Source organism: Melospiza melodia, chromosome 8 (assembly GCF_035770615.1).
Source record: "Melospiza melodia melodia isolate bMelMel2 chromosome 8, bMelMel2.pri, whole genome shotgun sequence".
Taxonomy (NCBI): Eukaryota; Metazoa; Chordata; class Aves; order Passeriformes; family Passerellidae; genus Melospiza; species Melospiza melodia.
In genome coordinates this window covers 18,207,437-18,228,102 of record NC_086201.1, presented here as the reverse complement: position 1 = coordinate 18,228,102, position 20,666 = coordinate 18,207,437, and the positions used below count along the sequence as shown (strand labels likewise).

General features: G+C 35.3%; 1 protein-coding gene across 4 annotated transcripts in view; it reads right to left on the bottom strand.

Annotated features, from left to right (window-relative positions):
* The window catches only part of SCN2A (sodium voltage-gated channel alpha subunit 2), a 73,469-nt gene that overhangs the window by 38,384 nt on the left and 14,419 nt on the right, over nucleotides 1-20,666 (bottom strand). For 2 of the 4 annotated variants that reach the window (XM_063162024.1, XM_063162026.1), the window contains exons 2-9: nucleotides 14,542-14,861; nucleotides 11,380-11,497; nucleotides 8,808-8,898; nucleotides 7,037-7,165; nucleotides 6,456-6,547; nucleotides 5,103-5,375; nucleotides 1,100-1,163; nucleotides 405-546 (exon numbers count right to left, since the gene is read on the bottom strand). In XM_063162024.1, coding sequence (XP_063018094.1) covers nucleotides 405-546; nucleotides 1,100-1,163; nucleotides 5,103-5,375; nucleotides 6,456-6,547; nucleotides 7,037-7,165; nucleotides 8,808-8,898; nucleotides 11,380-11,497; nucleotides 14,542-14,808 — 1,176 coding nt within the window. In that variant the 5' untranslated portion in view covers nucleotides 14,809-14,861. Of the gene's footprint in view, nucleotides 1-404; nucleotides 547-1,099; nucleotides 1,164-5,102; nucleotides 5,376-6,267; nucleotides 6,360-6,455; nucleotides 6,548-7,036; nucleotides 7,166-8,807; nucleotides 8,899-11,379; nucleotides 11,498-14,541; nucleotides 14,862-20,666 lie in introns of all 4 variants that reach the window. The other 2 variants (XM_063162025.1, XM_063162023.1) reach the window with 1 other exon arrangement.

Genomic DNA, 20,666 nt, shown 5'->3' with positions numbered 1-20,666 from the left:
GTCCTTCAAGTAAGGATATTTGTAGTTCAGGGACAAGGTGTAACTTTTTCAAACAAAACATATTTTTACTAGACTGCAAATCAATTAAACATAGCATCTCTTTACATCATGCATGGGTAAGAAACTTTGACAACTTAAATTCATGTATTCATTTAGGTAAAAAAACCAATAATGCTTAACCATCTTCATAAAATAACAGCTATTCCCTATAATGTATTTAAGAAGCACATGGGAACCTAAATCACGAATAAGGGCCTTATTGTTTTAGACAACAGTTTACATATATAAAATTAAAGACAATTTCTGTTCCAAAGGCCTTAGGGACAAGTGAATGAAAATAACTATGCAAATACTATGTAGTAATGGTATTGGTGATGGTGCTGTTTATTTTAATAAGTCCTCACCAGCTGGTAAAGATTCTCCCAAAAGTCCTGAGTCATCAATCGAAACAGTGACAAGAATGCCCAACTGAATGTATCAAAACTTGTGTAGCCATAGTTGGGGTTTCTACCAGCTTTCACACATATATATCCTTCTGGGCATTGACTACAAAAGAAGAGGAAATGCTATTTTTAACAACTACTCTATATTACGATATGCTGCAGTAAAACAAAATTGTTCAGGAGTACCAGTTGCTAATGAAATTATGAACAAGTAAAACGTCATTCTACATATCTAAGATAAAAATATATAGCTTATTAATTTTTACTTTTTAATTCTACTTCCTAATCATATTTCAATACCTAAGTAATATAACTAATAGTATTCTACCCTTCCCCACAATTTTTCATAACACATCTCCATCAGGACAAAAGAACACCAAGTAGCATGGCTGATAAACAGTTGTTAGCAAGTTGGCAGCAACACTTATGCACAGATCATTCATGTGATTACCTTTACAAAAGTAGCCCAAGAGGCTGATAGAAGTGCCTGTGTAAATTCAAATCACAGAGATGGTTGTATTTAGGTATAGCTTCAAATGCAAAACATTGATAATTTGCAACTCTACAGTTGATATTAAAGTTGACTACCTGAGCTATTCTAAGTAGCTTATTATTTGTCTTTGATGCCTAATGAAAAATGATGATCATTTTCTTACCCTGCATCTGAGCTATTGCCACAGAGCAGTGCATCATTTTGTCCTTCCAAGAAGTAGAAATGACCTTTTAAAAAAATCAAAAAGGTGATGAGAAATATAATATTTATGCCTAATGAAAATTGAGCAATTATATAGACTTTTACACTTGAAAGAAACTAGCAGAGCTAACAAACTGTTCAACTGCAATATATAGTGGTTAGGAATGAAAAAAACATGGAAAGTATTGTTTTGACAGGAAAATTACTTTCTACAGAATCTTCAAGTTAGCCTTTCTTTAGAAAACAAAAAGTTAGTTATGCAGTTAATTCTTGGCAATCTAACCAAATTATAAGATACAAGGGGAATATCAAATTGTGTATGCTAGCAAATAAAAAAATACCAAGAAAATAAAGCAAAGGATGAGAACAATTCTGGGACCTCATTCGTGCCTTTTGATATAGAACATTTAGTACTATTCATTTATAATTATCAATTACATATTATTTTATCCAAGTATTCCTTTAAAAAACTTGAACTATTAGGGATGAGGTTTCTTCTGTGTGCTCAGCACCGGTGAGGCCACATCTCAAGTACTGTGTCCAGTTCTGGGCGCCTCAGTTTAGAAAGGACATTGAGGTGCTGGAACAGGTCCAGAGAAGGGCACTGAAGCTGGTGAAGGCTGTGGAGCACAAGTGCTGTGAGGAGCAGCTGAGGGAGCGCGGGGTGCTCAGCCTGGAGAACAGAAGGATCAGGGGGCCTTGTCATTCTCTACAACTCCCTAGAAGGAGGGTGTACCCAGGTAGGGGTCGGTCTCCTCTCCCAGGCACCCAGGGACAGGATGAGAGGGCACAGCCTTAACCTGTGCCAGGGGAAGTTTAGGTTGGACATAAGGAACGATTTCTTCACAGAAAGGGTGGCTGGGCACTGGAATGGACTGCCCAGGGAGGTGGTGGAGTCACCATCCCTGGAGGTGTTTAAGAAGACGGGATGTGGCACTCAGTGACATGGTCTAGTTGACAAGGTGGTGTTAGGTCAGAGGTTGGGCTAGATGATCTCAAAGGTCTTTTCCACTCCCATTGATTCTGTGGTAACACAACATGTTCAAGAAATCTCTAATTGGATCTTGATTTGAGCAGCTGGGGGAGAAACCAGGTGTTTATGGTACCTTACACAAAACTAATACACAAAATTCTGTAGCAGAACATTTGTACTTGAATTTTGTACTTGAATTCAAGTACAACATCTGTACTTGAACATTTAGGCTATCTATTAAGATGAGGTAAAAAATAATTTAAAGTGACAGAAGGCCTAAAAACCCCCAACACGCTCTTATTTTTTATTTTATTTTTCTTCCTCTGTAGCAGAAAAGGAAACACATTTTGCCATCAATTCCTAGTTTGTGATTCTTAAACACAAGTAAAAATGGGAATCTCTAATGGAGATTTTTCAGTCAGGTGGCACATTAAGCTAAAGTTGCCAGAACTAGGTATGTTCTGGCTGTTCTCAGGAAGCAGATGGTTCCGTGAGATTCACTGCCAGCTGGCATGGACTAACTTAGCTGGCATGAGCTAACTGAGGGCTAATGCTAAACAGGCAAGCAGGGAATTGCAACCAGTTCCTACTGACTGCTTCTACTCTGTCACCACCAGTATACAATAGGGGCAGCATAAAATCTGCTTATTTTAAAGAGAGAGAAATTATGTCCATAATTTATATATCTGCAATTCTAGTCCCAGATATCATGTAAGAAATCAATGAATTTTCAGACATTCTGGTGACCACAGAGTCACAGCCTGTGAGTGACCCCTACTTAAAAAGAAGTTTAAAAATGCCCACAGGCTCCAAGCAGAACTTGCAAAACCCTCTGTGGGCCTAATCCACATTCTTTTGTAGCACAGCTCCACTTTCAGTCCGCTTCTTTGGAAAACAAACAAGACTCTTTTAATACAAAAATAATAATGCTAAATCAATAAAAACAGTAAATATGAGTTTGTAGAAAATATGCCATATACAAAACTATTCCTGTCTCCTGCCAGCTTTATAACAGAACAGTCATGGGTACAAGTCCTACATAACACTTCCAGATACAAATAAAGGAAATGTGTTCTAGCTGGAAATATCACAAAACAATTGAAAAAAGTTCTTAGAGAGCTATTGCCAGTGATACAATGTCAATTCATTAAGGAACCTCTCCCAGGCATCTATGCCAGACATGGTTTTCTAATAAGTTTCATTACCAACTCAAGACACGAAACAATAGAAAAATAATGCATCAAGTATTCTGAAGACATAAGGCTAGGAGAAAAGGCATTTGAAATTTAGAATGACCTTTACAAATTGACAAGTTAGTCCAAAAGCAATTGGATTTATTCCAATAGAGACAAGTGGAAAATGCTACATTTGACAGGGCAAAATCAAATAGGTAAATACAAAATATCAGGATGTGGCTGCAGCCACCACTGTACAAAAAGATGCAGTAACTGTCACAAAATACAAACTGTTTGTGAATCAACAAATACAGTGCTGATATAAAAATTACTTAATTTTGAAATGTGCTAACAGGAATGTTGCATGTATGGAATGAGGTAAAGTTAAAAATCAGAAGTAATTGCTAGAGGAGTTAGCACCCAGTTTAAGGATCTCATAAAAAAACCCCCATGCAAACAAAAAGAGGCAAAATAAAAACAAGAAGAAGAAGAAAAAAAAAAAAAAAACAGACTAACTGGAAAGACTGAAAAAAAGAATAAAAAATGAAAATAGGTATAGAAAATGCAAAATGGCAAATAGGATTACTTGCCTTAGGAAAGACCAGAAATGCAGAGAATAAGAGTTTTTAAACTGTATAAAGACTAATATAAAGTAGTCTGTGATTATCTTAGTCCAGAGCAGATGTAGTAATATATTCAATCAGAAATTAGGAAAATGTAGGTCAGATATTTAGAAAAAAACCCTTTCTATTTGTGTGACATAGTACCAGAAACAACTAAAGGGGAATGGAATGGAATCTGTTCTTCAGATGGCTTTAAGAATAGGTTATCATCCAAAATTTCTGCATGACATTTGTATATTTCGAGCATGCTGGGATGATAAGTATATTAAAAGATTATGAGGCAATAAGACTTGGATCTAAAAGCATTTAGTTCTTAACTGAGGTTTCCTAACTTTCATTGATATAGTCATCAGTTAAAATATACATACAGACTTTATTAAAAACCTGTAACACCTAATTATGAATACATTAAATATACTAAAAACACTAAAATAAATAGAAGAGGCTGAACAGATAAATGGGAGAGATTAACAACATTTCAGAGTCATTCTATCTGAATTTTTAAAGATGTTTTGTTAACACAATAGTAACATTAACTACCTAAAATGGTGGAAATAGTGTATTATGAGGTACAAAATAAAAAAAAAGTGCTCAGTTCTTGATTTTTCAAAGAGAAGAAACAACTTAAAAGACAGCAATCTGGAATCCAGTTCTTATTTTGCAAGAAAGAATCTTGGGGTAAATCACTGGCATTCTCTTAAAGGAGTGTCTATGTTGTGCAAGGGCATGTGGGGCAAAGCCACTCACCCAACTCCAGAAGGAACAACAATTCCTTTAATTCTACACTTACGTGCTCTGGCAGGATTCCTGGGCTAGCTGATGTTCAGATGTGGGCTTATGAGACTGGGCACTACCTTGCACTAACCTAGCTGTTACATTTCAGATCCCATGTTAGGACTGTCACACTATTTCAAGAGGCTTGAAGCTAGCATGGAATTTTCTGGTTTATGCTGCAATGTGATTTTAATTTAAAAGTCGTGTTCTGTGAAAGAAAAAGATATTTTGCTACCCAATATAATGTTATGAATGTTAAATTATATAATGACAGTGCTTTTATTTATTAGAGAGAAATGAGTGCTTTTATGTCTCTTGGCCATATTACACACTTTTAAAGGCAAGAGAAAGATACTGATGTTCTCTAATCTGAATCAATACCAGAATATCAATGCAGTAGATAATATAATTAACTCTTACTTTTGTCTTCGATGTATTCATCCCAGTTAAATATTGTCATTGTTGCATTAATAAATGTTCCATTTTCACCTATAGAGCTATTAAAGATGGAAATAACAGTTGTTTCAAAAGTAGAATTGTCTGGAGGCCACTGCAGGCATTTATTCCTCAGGTTGCCCATGAACAGCTGCAGCCCTATCAGTGCAAATACACTCAGACAAAACACAGTCAGGATCATCACATCTGAGAGCTTCTTCACAGACTGAATCAGGGCTCCTACAATGGTCTTCAGGCCTGCAAAGAGAAAAGATTTTTATTATGATGTTAAATAGATAATAAACGCTCACAAAAAATCATGTGACTTTTTTCCTGATAAAGATATCATGCAAAAAGACTAGGAATTTGTGACACAATAATTTTAAAGAAAAGCCCTATTATTTGGAAAGATGATTGAGAATATGTAAATTTATACTTATTTTATAGTATAAATATAAAAAAAATAGATAATACCAAACACATTGTTTTTGCCAAAACAAGTGATTTTATTATTCATGCTATATCTCAACCCTACATAAAATAGCATTGTTTGCCTTTGCTGATGCTTCTTGCCCAAACCTTTCTTTTATGAACTTTTGCAATGTATTCTATATTAATGTAACCCCATTGTAAAGACATTATATGTGCACATTGAAATGATACCATAATAATCTTGTTACAATATATGACGGGTGATGGTTTGGAGAAGAAAGACATCTTTGGAACAATACCCCATGCATGGCCCATGCTATCCTTTAGAGTTTGGTGTTTTTTTTGACATAACTTAAAACTGAATTAAGTTGCTATATCAAGTGCCTCCAATAAATGAGAAAATTTGCATCAGTATGAAAGCTTAAAATTAACTTATATTTAAAACATATAAAGGAAAGCTTGATGTCATAAGATGCAAATCACATAGGCTGTTTACTGCAAATATCTCATGCAAGAATTTGTTAAACTCAAAGGCTGATTTTTTTTTTTTGAGAAGAAAATACAATTAATACAAGCATGAATCAATTTAAATAAATTACATCTTGATTCCTGCTTTTTGGTATGTTGACAATGTGTAGCAAACAAGGCTTATGATTGAAAATGTGAGTACAGCCTTTGTAGAACAAAAGTCAGCCTCGGTGTTTAACCTCGCTCTCACCTGGAATGACTGATATTGTTTTCAAAGCTCGGAGAACTCTGAATGTTCTCAACGCTGAGACATTGCCCAGGTCCACAAACTCTGTCACATATCTGTAATAGGGGAGTTCACACACAAACACAATGACAGCACACAAATAACAGTTGGAGATACGAGGGGCCTAACACCTGACACCAACTACTTCTTACCTGGAATTACAGAAATAGTTTTCAAAGCTCTCAATACTCTGAAAGTTCGAAGAGCTGAAACATTGCCTAGGTTTACAAATTCTGTTACATACCTGTAGGATTAAATCACAATTACTCAGAATTGAGGCAGATTTTATTCTATTTGCTTGGGTCTTTGAGCAAGACCTTTTCACCGTTCACCACATTTTGCCTGTGTTATAAATATACTTCCGGCCATAAAATTAAATTAAGTTTTATCATAATAAATCACATTGACTCGATGTTTGAAAACTAATCTGATCAGCTATTAGCAGGAAGTCAAAAGGATTCCTTTAATTCTGGTATGCAGAAAGGAGACAGGATATGAACAGTTCAGGGTGACGGCATTCACAATCCTAATGGGCTGGCACACCATGCTGGCCTCCGCAGCACATGCTTGGCTAGAAATACTAAAATGTGTAAAAGAGTAGAAGAAACATATTGAAACTGCAGGAAGTCCAGGCTCCAAATATTCTGGCTGACAAGATATGAGGCAATTTTTAGTCACTAATCTCATGCTACCAGAAAGAATTTTTAATAAAAAAAATAAGTAGAAGACTTACGCAAATGTAATGACAGTGAAATCTAGCCAATTCCATGGGTCACGGAGAAACGTAAAATCTTCTAAACAGAAGCCCCTTGCAAGAATTTTAATAAGTGATTCAAAGGTATAAATTCCAGTGAATGTGTATCTGAGGAAAATATGCAAGACAGAGTTTATAGATCATGCTATTTTTGCAGTTTATTCTCTCTAGTTGTTTTATTCTGATTTTCTTCTCATTAAGTAGCAAAAGAAATAATGGCAGTTACAACCAACTTTAACATCTGCATAATTTATACCATAAGGAAAGAGGAATTAAATTAGGATTAAAAGTCTGATAACCCACATCTTAAATCCAACTTCACATTCTATGCAATAAGACAGATGCAAAATTCCCATTTACTTCATTGGTGCATGTTTATGAGCAGTCTGAATCCATGTTATAACAAAACACACAGATGTATTATGTTAGGGTTTTAGAAGTTACGTTCAGGCTAAAAATTCCTTTCTTCAATGTTTTTTTTTAATGTTGAAATGTTGCTTACTCCCAAAAGTTGGCAAGTTCCAACCCTCAAGTCTTCATTGCTCTGTAACTGTGCTATGGAGTAGATATATCCAGTACTTTACCTTCAGCAAGAGAGATGCAGTACTGGAATCAAACAAGGGCAAAAACAACCAAAATTATTTATGAATGCAAATAAAATTTTGACCAGAAAATGTGGTTGAAATGTAATTTAATTCTGGCATTCTGAGTAATTTCAATCTTCTGTGTCCAAGTAATGTCATCCTGAAATTTAGTTTAATTTATATCTTTAATGAAAAGGAATTCAAATTAAACTGCTCAAAAAGCTTACTCTAACTGAGCTAGCCTGAAAACAATTTCCCAATATGAATTTTTTTCCATTCAATTACTAAAAAATTTATTTCCTGCAGAACTTTACTCCACAGATGAGGATATCCATTCTAACTCTAACTGGCACAATATACAGACATGAAGAAATATTCAAGCAACGAATTTTCATCATAAATATTTACTACATGCTAGGCATCCTGAATACACAGAGACTTACACTGAACTCAAAATGAGAATGTCTTTGTTGAAACCTTAATAGCCCTATGGTGTTTTGATTTCTGGATATTAAACAGGTATGGATCAGCCCAAGCAGTAGGGAATGTGAAAGAGGCAGCAGAAAGGAAGCACCAAGAACTGTGTTTCACATTGTTCTTGGCCTGCAGTTTGGAACTGTCATTGTGTATCGGCACCTCGAAGCTAATTGGACCAATTAGCCAAGCAGTCATCATTTTGCACCAATGATTAACTAACCATTTCAATACTTTTTTAATGGCTCATTCTGCATACAAGTTTTCCATTGTTAGACTGGTTTTGGTAAGAGAAAGCTGCACAGTGACCAACACAGCCATCCATAAGATAATTCCTTTATGTGTAACAGTTATTGCAACAGAGATGAAAGACTGCATTTCTCTGCATTCTTGCACAGATGTGATATAGAACACAGTAAAAAATATTTATAATCCACTATTTCTGTATGATCATAAGAATAGCTTTTTTTACATTTTCCTTCTAGTACTGCAAACAGAGGAAGGACATTAAAGAACTTGTCATGACAAAATTATATGTATTTCATGTTAGAGCAAAGGAAATAGCATCAGAACAGCTGCTGATAGGATATCCCAACAAGGTAGCTGCTGCCAGGGGAAGCCATCCTAATATAATTTGCAGCAGTTTATTTCTGATTATTGGATATTATTCAGAGAAAATCCATTTAACTTACTCTACATTCTTTGTCCAGTCTGGAGGGTTACTCATGGTCATAAATACGCAGTTGGTCAAAATAGTGCACATGATAAGCATGCTGAATAATGTAGGCTAAGAGTTAAGGAACATAAGCCAGAAAATGTCATGAAAAGAGTATCAAATAACACACGGCTTTGGTAGATTTTCACTATCAGGAGCTATCTATTCCTCTACTACTCTTTTAATACCCAGGGAAAAGCCCTGAATATGTTAAAACTTTCATTCCCTGTTTTATAGCCACAAGAGAACAATTATATACTAAAAATCAGAAAATCTGAGAGGTATTTTAAAAAGCACCCCAAGTCTAAAATATTTTTTCTTATTGAACAGAAATGTCACCCTTTGAAGTATTAGCTCCTAATTTCATGGAATAACACAAAAAGTATTTCTTTTAGATTATCTAGAAAAATCTGAACTGCTTCATGCATTCAAATAAATGAAAAATACATTTTATTCACTTTAATGTTTTATCATAAAATTAGGCATGTATCAACATTTTTCCTTATCACTATGATACACTGAAGGCTAGCTGCCACATAGTAGGAGAGAACATAGGGAAATCTTGGTCAGAAAAGTATTCTCTTGCTGTTATTTCATATATGACTTTCGTAATATAGATGCTTTTGGGAGGGGAAGGCACATGTGATTCTCAAAAAAATAAATCCAAATAGAATTCCAGAACAGGTCCATGTCACTCTAAATCTACAACCTTTTATTCTCAGAACTGCTGACATTCTTCTAATACACAAAAAACCCACAACCATCAAAATGAGAACCATGCAGATGAACCATGAAACGCCCACATGATGGCACCAACACCTAAAGCTACAGAGAGGACAAAGCTCAAGTTTGAGAACAGCTGCAGGTTCATGTGGTGCTCCTAAATAGAAATCCAAATGCAATGGGGTGAGAAGCACTGTGAGGTTCCCCTCGAAAACTTTTCTTTGCATGTCTATGCTAATAAAAAAACCTTTAAGTGATAATGATACCTCTGCCTTCTGAGCTGTCAAAAAACTGTGGCATTATATTCCACAATCCTTTGGGTTTCTGTGCAATGAATATATTTTAAATACTTTATGAGAACCCAGCTTTCCTTTATGGAATTCACTATGAACAGTGCAAAAGAGAAATAAATATATTTTTTTAAATATAAAAAACCCATGTTACAAGTGTTTCACCAGTCTGTACTTTACATAGGCTTTCAAAATCCTTTTTGATGAAATATCCACTTGGAGTTGCAGATTCTCACTATGCTTTCATTAGTGGAAAAATAATTATAATATACCTTACCATAAATTTAAACAACATGTTTTAGAATTCTGACTTTGGTGACTAGCCCTTCACCACTACCTCAGTCCCACAATCTTTTATTATTCCACATAACTCAATATAATAATGCTTCAGAATATGGTAAAGAGTGTCATATAATTGAAAAATAATTATTTGTAGTGGCACCTGTAGCAAAAAAATTGAAAATAGGCTATGTAGTATCATGATTGTTTTGGAAGTCATTTGTAGGCTAGGCATTGTTAACAATGTCTAACAGATACCAACCACTGTAATTGTCAGTCTTCCAGTATACCAAGACTGAAAAAAGTCCTTTCAAAATTTAGTCTACATAATCTTAGGATCCCTATATGCAATGCTAACACAAAGCTACTTTCAGTGTGCTTATGTTAGACTGCTGTAAATACAAGTGTGCAAACATTTGTATTCTTTCCTTATCAAGTAAGCTGGCTTTCTGAAGTCAATGACCTCATGGCTCATATTGGTATTTGGGATCAGACCAGTGGGATGCCTACTATAGTCTGCTATTAAAACACAGAAAAAGGCAAAATAATAGTTAAGTAATTATAATAATTTAGCTTTTCAAATCTCTACCTGCAATTGGAAATCTCATGACCTTCTTGAAGACTGAAATTAAAACATCAATAGGCCTACAAGTGTATAATGCAATAATGATCAAGAAATAAAACAGACAGGTGGGATACATACAAGACTGAGAATGAATAACAAAACAAAAAAATCTAAGCTGTGTTATGAATCTATCTTTCTGTAAGTGTTATCTGAATCAGAAAATGAAAAGGAATAATGAAACCATATTTTTACTAAATACTCATGCAAGCACAGATCTGGGATCAAAGATTTGACTTTAATATACAGTGTCAGGGAAGAACTGAAAGTATTCCAAGCAATATATCTGCAGTTTATGAAAAATGTGGAGGAGGGGAAAGATGAAAAAAAGATGTGAAGATTACAGAAAAAAATAAGAGGGAAGGAAAAATTATGTGGGGGAAGAAAGAAGATACAGAAATTGTAAAGGACGATGACTGGTTGTCTGGCTTCTGGTATTACTATATCAGGATCCAGCAATGAACAGAAATGAAAAAGGAGAATGAGAAAAAGAACAGAAGACAGAAATAGTAGAGAGAAGAGGGACAAAGCACTACCGATCACATTGATCCTGGGACATGTGCCAGAGAATGATTTAAATACTAAGTAACATCTCATTCATTACAGTTTTAGACTAACCACTTGAAAAGGATATGAATGTACCAAAATCTTAATAGCTATTTTTCTAAGAGGATTGAAAGGAGTTAACATGTACAGGGCAGAGGTGGCACTGAATCGGAATATTGCCTTCCCTTTATTTAATACTATAAAGGTCTGGAAAAAGAAAAAGAGAATGAAAACATGCATTTAGAAGATACCAAGTTACAAACCCTGAATCATTTTCATTTCATCATTAATCATATTTGTTCAATATGCTCTATTTGCATTGACACAATCCCCTTGTCCAGTTCACACATTGTAGCATCCAGCCAAATTACTATATATACAATTAAATGAACACTTAAATGCATTGATAAAGAAATCATAAGTAATCCTGATATTGCTAGCTTGTAAACAGAGACAAGTATGAAAGTAATGTAGGCAATATTTGGAGAATTAGCATACTTTTTGTACTGTATAATATATACACTGAGGTGTGTAACTGTAACCAAAATGAGAGCCATTAAAACTTCAATCTCTAAATCAAATAACCAGCTTAAATTATCAAATCAAAGTACTAAGACAAAAGTAACTCAAAGTGATCTAAGTTTTAAGTGATCATGAAAATATGGAAATCAAGAGGGTTCAATAACCATTTTTGAACAAAACACTAATTTTTGCTGTACTCAATTTTTGCTGTACTCTGAGAGCAATGTATTACTCCCCTTTTCAACTATTGCTTGTGATAGTTCTGTTCCTGCCAATCTATTTTCCTTGTCATACTTTACTTTCACCTAATACAGAATTCACTCTATTCACTGTATCCAGGTATTTTCACTCTCTCCACAGTTTCAGCAATAACTCATGTATATTATCAACATATAAAAAAACATTTTTAAATGTAACAGTGCTTTTAAAATCCAAGCGATAAAGAATAAAACCTGTACTTTTTTTTTTTTTAATTATGTTGATTCCCACACATCTGAGGAAAGTCCTGTCTATTTCCATAATGTTTTCTTTCTACACATGGATGACTTTCATGCTTTTGAAAGGAAATGGATCTAGATAGCATTGTGGCAGTCCTAGGAAGCCCAAAGGGCACATAAACCATGCAGACCTGGAACAGTGCCAGCAGCCATGATCTAACCCAACTGTAATTAGAGGGCAGCATTTGTCAAGATTATGCTCTACTTTCTGAGCAGGTGTGGCAAATAGAGCAGCAAAAACCACAATGCCTCTCTCTGCCTGAAATAATAAATTATAAATTATAAAAATCAGTGGTTCCAAACTTAACATGTTTGCGTTCTCCCCTACTTAGTGATTCTCAAGCTGTACTTTCATCATTTATTGTATTGGAGTCTGTAACATGCTCTTTACTAGAGATTTTTCAACTCTCTTCCTATTGGTCCTGGAGTTAATAAAAACAGGACTTCTAATAATCAGAGCTCTTATGTTTTGTGTTCCCTTTACTCTGCCAAACCTCTGATGAAGTAGCATTTGTGTTATGCTGACTCATCAAGTTATGCTAAAAAATGAAAATGGAGCCTGACCCAAACATGATGTTCAAAATATGCAAAGAATGCTAAGAAAAATAATAGGAGAAGTTATGATTGCAACATACAGCTTGAAGTCTTGCTTTGCCTACTGGAAACCACAATGCTTGTCATGAAAGATCATGACAACTGCTATGCATTTCTCAATCAGGAACAAGCAATTCAGCAGGATTTTACTTCACATCCACACTTAATTGCAGAATTACTCTTCTAGTTTCCAAAGCATGATGATACATGCTCTAACTTTAGGATTTCTGGCATTGAATTTAAATTTTTACTACTACAGAATGTGGAAAGAATTAAGGAAAGGAATCGGTACTTTGACCCAAATTCTATTTGCCTTCCAGACTTCAACAGGGTAAATCACTTGAGTAAAGGAAGCAAAACATGATAACTATTGAAAACCTTGTTTTCAGATTTAACTCATGATTCTTCATACATGAATTCAGTTTTAGAAATCCTGCAATGAACATTTAAGGCACAATCGATTTTTTGAGCTACTCTGCTTAGTTATTCATGGTATGCCTATATTGGTATTATTTCAACATACTACTGATGAGGCATACCCCTAATTCCTGCAGGAAATATCTTCATTTGCATTTTTTCTCTTAGTCTGAGTTTGAATCATAACAATTCTTGGAATCTTTCTTCATTTTTCTTTGAAGCAGTTTCTTCACTTTCATGGGTTTTGTTTTTGTTAGTTAGCTAGTTTCCATGGGAAAGAAAAGAAAGCAGGAGAAAAAAAAATGAAAACAAAGGGAAAAAACCCATTTCTTCTTTACTAGTAGAATAATGAGACTGCAATACGTATGATGCCAAAATCAAAGGGACTGAAAATCTGGAGGAAACCCAAGGCCATCTGGACACTAGTCTAAAGTTCAACACTTTTGTGCTGGCCACAGCAGTTGTTGTTACTTTAAATCAAAGCAAATAAGTGGATTGTTGTTGTTTTGTTGGGGTTTTTTTAAGTAACATCTCCACAAAAATAATTTTTTTAATTATGTAACATTCTGTCAACACTCCAAGTGCAATTGCTACCTCCCCTTTATTTATGTCCCTCTTTAGAACACCTCCTCTTTGAAAACAATCCTAGTACAAAATAGAACTGGATAAGAAAATTTTTTCACCCAGACTAATTTGGATATATGATGCCTCTACAGAGTAAAAATGGATCAGGATGATCATCATATCCTGAGAAATTATCTTTACATACTTCCCCATCCTTCCCAGTGACATAAGAATGCAACCTAAACTTTTCACAACAGTGAAGAAATCTAGTAGGAGGATGTGTAGCTACCTTTGAGATAGATTTCATATTGAAGACCTGCTCCTTTCACAACTATAACATAGCAATTAGTAATTATTCTAATGATAAACCCTGTGCTGGTACTTCAGTTCTCCTGTGTGTAAAACACTGAAAGTTACAGGTTTTAATAAAATCCCAGGTTTATTTAAAAAAAAAAAGTGCATCTCTTCTTATCTATAAGGTCCCACAAGCATTACTAATTTCTGTTCTTAGAGTGGAGATTTCTGCCAATCACATCAGCTGTCGGGGGAATTATTATATGGAAGCTCTAGATCAAAAATAATAGAAATACTATGTCTTTGAAGGGTTGTTTATTATTTATTTTTCTTAAAGTCTGATGGAAATACTTTTACACTCACCTTTTTATTGATATAATATGGGTCCAGGTCTTCCAAGGGCTCGGACACCATTCCTGGAGGTATGTCTCCGTAAATAAATGGCAGTGTCTTTCCTGCCTCCAAGTCACTGTTTGGCTTCGGGCCATCTTCATCATCATCATCTTTGCGTTCTTGTTTGGATTTTTGAGCTTTCTCTTCATTGATACGCTGTTCAATAGCTGCAAGGGACTCTCTTGTGAAGTAGCGGAAGCTGTCGGGTCCTGGTGGTACCAGCACTGATTGTGCCATCTTTTCATCCTGCACCTCTTAATTACTGTTTAGCCTCTCTCATAAAAAAAGTGCTAAAAAAAAATAAAATAAAAAAATAGTAAAAAAAAACACAGAAAAAATTTAGAACAACACAGCTACCAACAATGCAAAGTAATATACCATCACAGAATTTTGTGGGGGACATCTTGTTAAATTCAGTAATTATCATCCAAGACGAGGCTGCTGTGAAATGAATTTTTAAATTTGTTTTTATTTCAAGACAAACCATTTTCCTTTGCAGCTTGCCTCTTAGTATTGCCTCAGAGGTATCAATTCTTAAAGCATTTAGTTTAAAATTCACTTAGTGCTTGCACCAATAGATTGTCAATTCTACAGGCTGATAAAAAAAGTCACATACAATACAATAACATCTTTTGCCTTTATCAAGGGTAATCCATTCCCATGAATAAAGTAGGAGATATTTTCCATTACATTCAGCGTGAGGAATCAACAGTTCTGAAGTATTTGGTTCAGCGTTGAGTGAGACTCCAGACAAGGTAGCTCCTTATTACCCTGAAAGCTATATCTTGGACCAGTCCTCCCTCTACCTATATGGACCAGAAATGACTCTTAGAATCCACTATTGCCACGTAAGGCCAGAAGGATCAGTTGAAAACAATACAAGATGCTCCTTCTCTTTGAGTACAAATATGCTGCCTTTGCTGAACTGCCAGCTCAGGAAACAATGTTCAGGCATAAGCACCTGTATTCAGATCCCCTGCTTGGCAACACACTGTGCACTGGAAGAATTGCTGAATTAAACAAAACTGATTCTTAATCATTACATCCCACACTTAGATCTTTTACATCTGATATCATATCAATTGTATATATATTTCACAAATTTCAACCAGCAAGCGCAGGGTCATCTCTTCTTAATGAAGAAGAGGCAGGCAGTTCAGTTAAAAAGAACGGTGGAAAATATTCCCAATGCAAATACTTTGATCTGAAATTGCAAACAGGCTATCTGCTGCAGCCTACAAGAATTTTTCTCAACCATCCTTCTGAGTAAGCATATTAAAAATATAGCAAATGCAATAAAATAACAAATTCTGAGTAAGACAATATACCCAGAAATAATAATCAGATTAAAATGATACAAAAGTTTGAATACAATCAGCCTGATCCTATTTTACTGTCTCACTTAGCACACATACCTCGGCACAGCCGCAACAAATTAATATTTTTAAAGGCTGTTAAATAAGCTGCAACATGATGCTTGCTCCTCCTTTTCAACCATATGCACACAGCCACTTACACCTACACAATCCACACAGATCCCAACTCCTGCAGGTCTCCCTGTGAGCATGCTCTTCCACTGCAGGCAAATGCACCTGGTGCATTCTGTCATGGACGGTCTGTACCAAACTACTGCTGGAAGCCGCACTCACCACCAGCAGCAGAAAGGTTCACTAGGAAAATGAAAGTGGTCCTACAGCAGGATCCTGTTAGATTTTATTTCTAATTACAGAAGGGGAAAAAAAAAAAGAAAAAGCATAATTCTGTTTTAATACTGCAGGAAACAATTAAAAATTCATTACCAGTGAAGAATCTTGCAGTTATGTGGGTTTGGAATGGCACCAGGGAAGACTGCAGTTAAAATTCCATCATGCCTTTTCCTTTTTTTTTTTTTTTTTTCCCTTTCTTCTTTTTTTTTTTTTTTTTTTTTTTAAATTCTCCCTTTACAGACCACACCTAACTTCCTGCTGAAGGATCCTGGTTATTGAAGTAAAGTCTGGCATTTCCTGTGTGAGCCTACTAAGTGCTGTAACTCTTACTGCCAGTAGATGGTACTGATATATACTCATAAATTCTTAGAAATGGTAAAGAATTTTTGCATGCTTGCGTTTACTTAAACTGAGACTCTTGCACTAAAATATATGATTTTATATAACCAGTCAAGTCTCAAGATTCTCAAAAATTCTTTTGAGTACATAGCAGCTACTGCTGATGTGACCATAGCTGTTAAAACTGTGAAAGTGTGAAAGAAAGAAAGTAGGAGGGATAGCGAAGTAAGAAAAATCAAAAAATGGAGGTTACACAGAGGCAGAGTATAACCTAAGCAATTGCTGAAACTGTATTATCAGCAGTCTGGATTACTTTAAACTACAGGTAGTGCAAATATTCTAAAATAAATGCATACAATATGTTCACTGGGCATTCTTTCTGAATGCGGATTGGCCAGCAAAGGGAGGGAAGGAGGGCGCTTCTGAGTGCTCCCTGCAGCAGAGAGATCCTGGACACAAGTCAGCTATTCTTGCTCCCTGCTGCAGCAGGTGGTTGGGAGCACTGTAAGCCACTCTCTGTGGCAAATCAGTAAAACACCACCTTTGGGCCTCACTCCACCAAAACACCATCCTACTTCTTTCCACCCTTCTGCTTGCTCTGTATTTTCCATGCCTACCAGTTTTCGTACTTTTTCCTCCTGCTGCACCAATAAAACGTTTTTATCTCTCTCCTGCCTCACCATCAACCTTCTGCCCTTCCCTCCTTCTTTCACACATTTCACACTCCTTCCTTCCTCCAAACTTTTCAAGCAAGACACATTGCTGTATCCATACGTTCAGACCTTCTGGCAGTCATTTACTCTCTGCTGTCTCCTTTCCTTCAGCCACAAAGAGGAGAAAAAAAAAAAGGTGTGAAAACTAATAAAAAGCAAAAGGTCAATCTAAAGTGAGAGATGTTGGAGAAGGAATTAATACAGTGGCTGAAGAAATATCACTGTGGCTTTGAAAAACAGTGAAGAGAGGAGAAAATATTGATAATTTTTTCCTTTTGTAATCGTGGTGACAGAATGAAGAGTTTGACTTGGTCAAAATAAGATTTTTGAAATTTTCAGCAACTAAGACAAAATGTGTCAAATGAGAACTATAATTGAACCACATCAAAAGTACTGATTTGGTTTTGATTAATTTAAATATTACACAATACATTAAATAATGTTACAAGCGTTTTTAGAAAAATGTTTCATTCTATAGGGGTTTCTATTTTCACAGATGATTCAAATAAATAAACAAATAGTTTACAAATAATTCCATGAAAACAATTTTTTGGTTAAGAAGCTTGGGATGAAAACTCCTGGCTGTCTCTAATTAGGACTACAGTTTACTTGTGGCTGTTTTGAACTCTCAGAATAAGAGGATTATGAGGCAGCACAGATCCACAGGAGGAGTAGAAGAGCTTCTAACTACAAAAACATTTTGATTATTTGTTTGCATGTATAGGCAACTGCTTATGTATGAAAGTTACAGTAAAACAAGTATCTGAAAAGCTGGGCTAATTCACACAATATGGAAAAGGTGCCTCATTCTTCCATTAATAGTAAAGTAAGTGAAAGCATCTGATTATTTGTTTCTTATTGTAAGGGTCTAAAATTACCAGAGGTCTCATTTTGATTCCACCACTGCTATACAATCTACAAGCACAGTGTGAGGAAGGACAGCAAAAAGAGAAGACAAAAAGGAAATAGCCAGGGAACATTGTATCCCATTGCATTAAAAGTTTGGGTCTACAGTCTTATTAGGCTGTAAGGAAAAATGAACAAATATTTTGGAGAGACAGACTACACAGGAACTGCAATATCAGCTTTGCAGTCTAAAAGAAAAATATACGTACTTCTAAAGAAGAGACAACAGTAATACATTTAGAGAAGCTTGTAACAATCCTTAAAATATATTAGATATTACACATAGCTATAGTAAATTTAACAGATAAAATTATTAGTGATAAAAGGGAAAATTATTAAATCAAATAGAAAATATCAATGAAAACCCAATCCAACATAGCCTATGTTTAAGAACTATTGTGTGAACATGGTAAAAAAATTGCCTAAAACATAAACATGAAATAAGAATAGCAATTCTGGTAATAAGTCATTCCAACTGCTGTCTAGCTTCCCACCTACAACCATGGGTACATTTTATGAACAATTTTATCACTGACGGTATCCATCTTCCCTCTACCGTGGCATGTGTGAAAGCTTGAAATGGACCTTGTCATTTACTCATCTGGTAAAACACAAGGCCCACTGAGAGGGTAGAGATGAAGAAGTGTTCAGTGTCATATGTAAAGAAACTCTACATCAGGGTGAATGATTTTTGACAAAATAGAGCCAAGAGAAACCTCCAAATCTTTTCCTGGTGTCCCAAGAGCCTTCATTTACAGACAATCCTGATTAATAAAATTAGAAGGAAAACAGATTACCAGTTTTTTCCTCAGAAATGTGTAAAAAACTGTTCAATGGCAAAGAAAAGCATTAAAATGCACAACTGGCAACTGGCCATCATTCTCTGTGGTTCTGTGATCCTTTTACTCTCCAGCTGTGTGTCCCTGTGCGATATTAGATTGTCCCTAATTGCATGACTTTTCATTTATAGTTCTGAATTTCATCTTGTTCCACTAACACCAGTCATCAAGCTCATCTAGTCCTTTCTGTATAATAGCTTGCTCAGTCTTTGACAACATCTTACAACTTTGTGATAGGAGCAAATTACATTGGCATATTTCCATTTCTTTGCTGAAACAATAAATTAAACTTTAAATAAAATCTGTCCCAAAATTAAAACAGTGGCAAGCAACTTTGACCAAAGCATAGGTTACTGTGATACTTGCTGTAGTTTGCAAAATATGTTAATACTACTTTAAGACCTTTAATCTTAAAAACACAATGCCATTAATTTTATGCTCTAAAATAAAATAGTATTTTAATTGAAAGAGCAAAAGAGACCTAAGTGGAGCATTTTCTTCTTGTAAATAGTATCCATTTAATTGAATACATTGAATCTAAAGAACTCCTGTCACCTCTTCCCTCCATGATACTTACAATTCTTACTATACTACTAAATTAATCATGGTGATCTAGGTAACTGAAAAACATGTTTGCTAGCTTTGAGATGACATGAAACTGGGAGGGCTACAAGTAAACTGGAGGATAGTATTAGAATTTAAAATGTCCTGACAAACAACAAAATGGGCTCAAAAAGAGATGCGATTGAAGAAATTGAAGTTCTACATTTTATACTTAGACAATATGGAAAGAATTCAGACCACAGAAATAAAATATCCAAGGAAATGTAGGATCCATGAGACCTACACCTGAAAGCTTCCAGGGAGATGCAAGATTTGAGCTCTTTCTGTCTTAACTTTGAAAAGATCAATTTAAGACACAATGACTGTCTCTATATGTCCAAAAAGCTTTTCCAAGGAAGCAAAGGAATTAGTTTTTTTTTTTTATCTAACATCCAGATAAACAGGTTGTTGTGTTAAACTGCAGCAAGAGGGTTTGTTAGCAAAACTTTTTACCAGTGAAAAAAGAGAATTAACAGAGTAGACATATGACAATTTTTCAAGGACTTTAAGAAAAGCTAGACCTCAGAGGAAAAAGATCAGTAGTGAGTGTGAGTTTTGTAGCAAAACTGATCAGAATGAGAATCAAGAAACTTGTAATAGGCCTCCACTGTTTTAGGGTCTTAATAATTGTAGGTTTCTCATTGTTTAGTGCTGCTTCATCTGTCATGTTTTTTCCCAGGCCTAAAGGAAGCTGTCAGCACTCCACGGAACTGCATGAAAGATTGCGTAACACGGGATTGCCCTGTTGGAAGGTGGAAGGTTTAGAGCTGGTGCAGTACCTCTGCTAAGATTTATGCTTTCACTGCTTCACTGCTGAAATTAGACAGCAAATAAACATCAGTCCTCCTGTGCATGAGGTTTGTGTGTCTCATACAATGCTCCACTGTCTGTTCAGTAGCCACAGCTGAGACAGAGGTCCCTTCATACAATATCAATGTACTGAACACTGCACTTTGAACAGCTCCTTCAAAACAAATCTTTCCAAATGG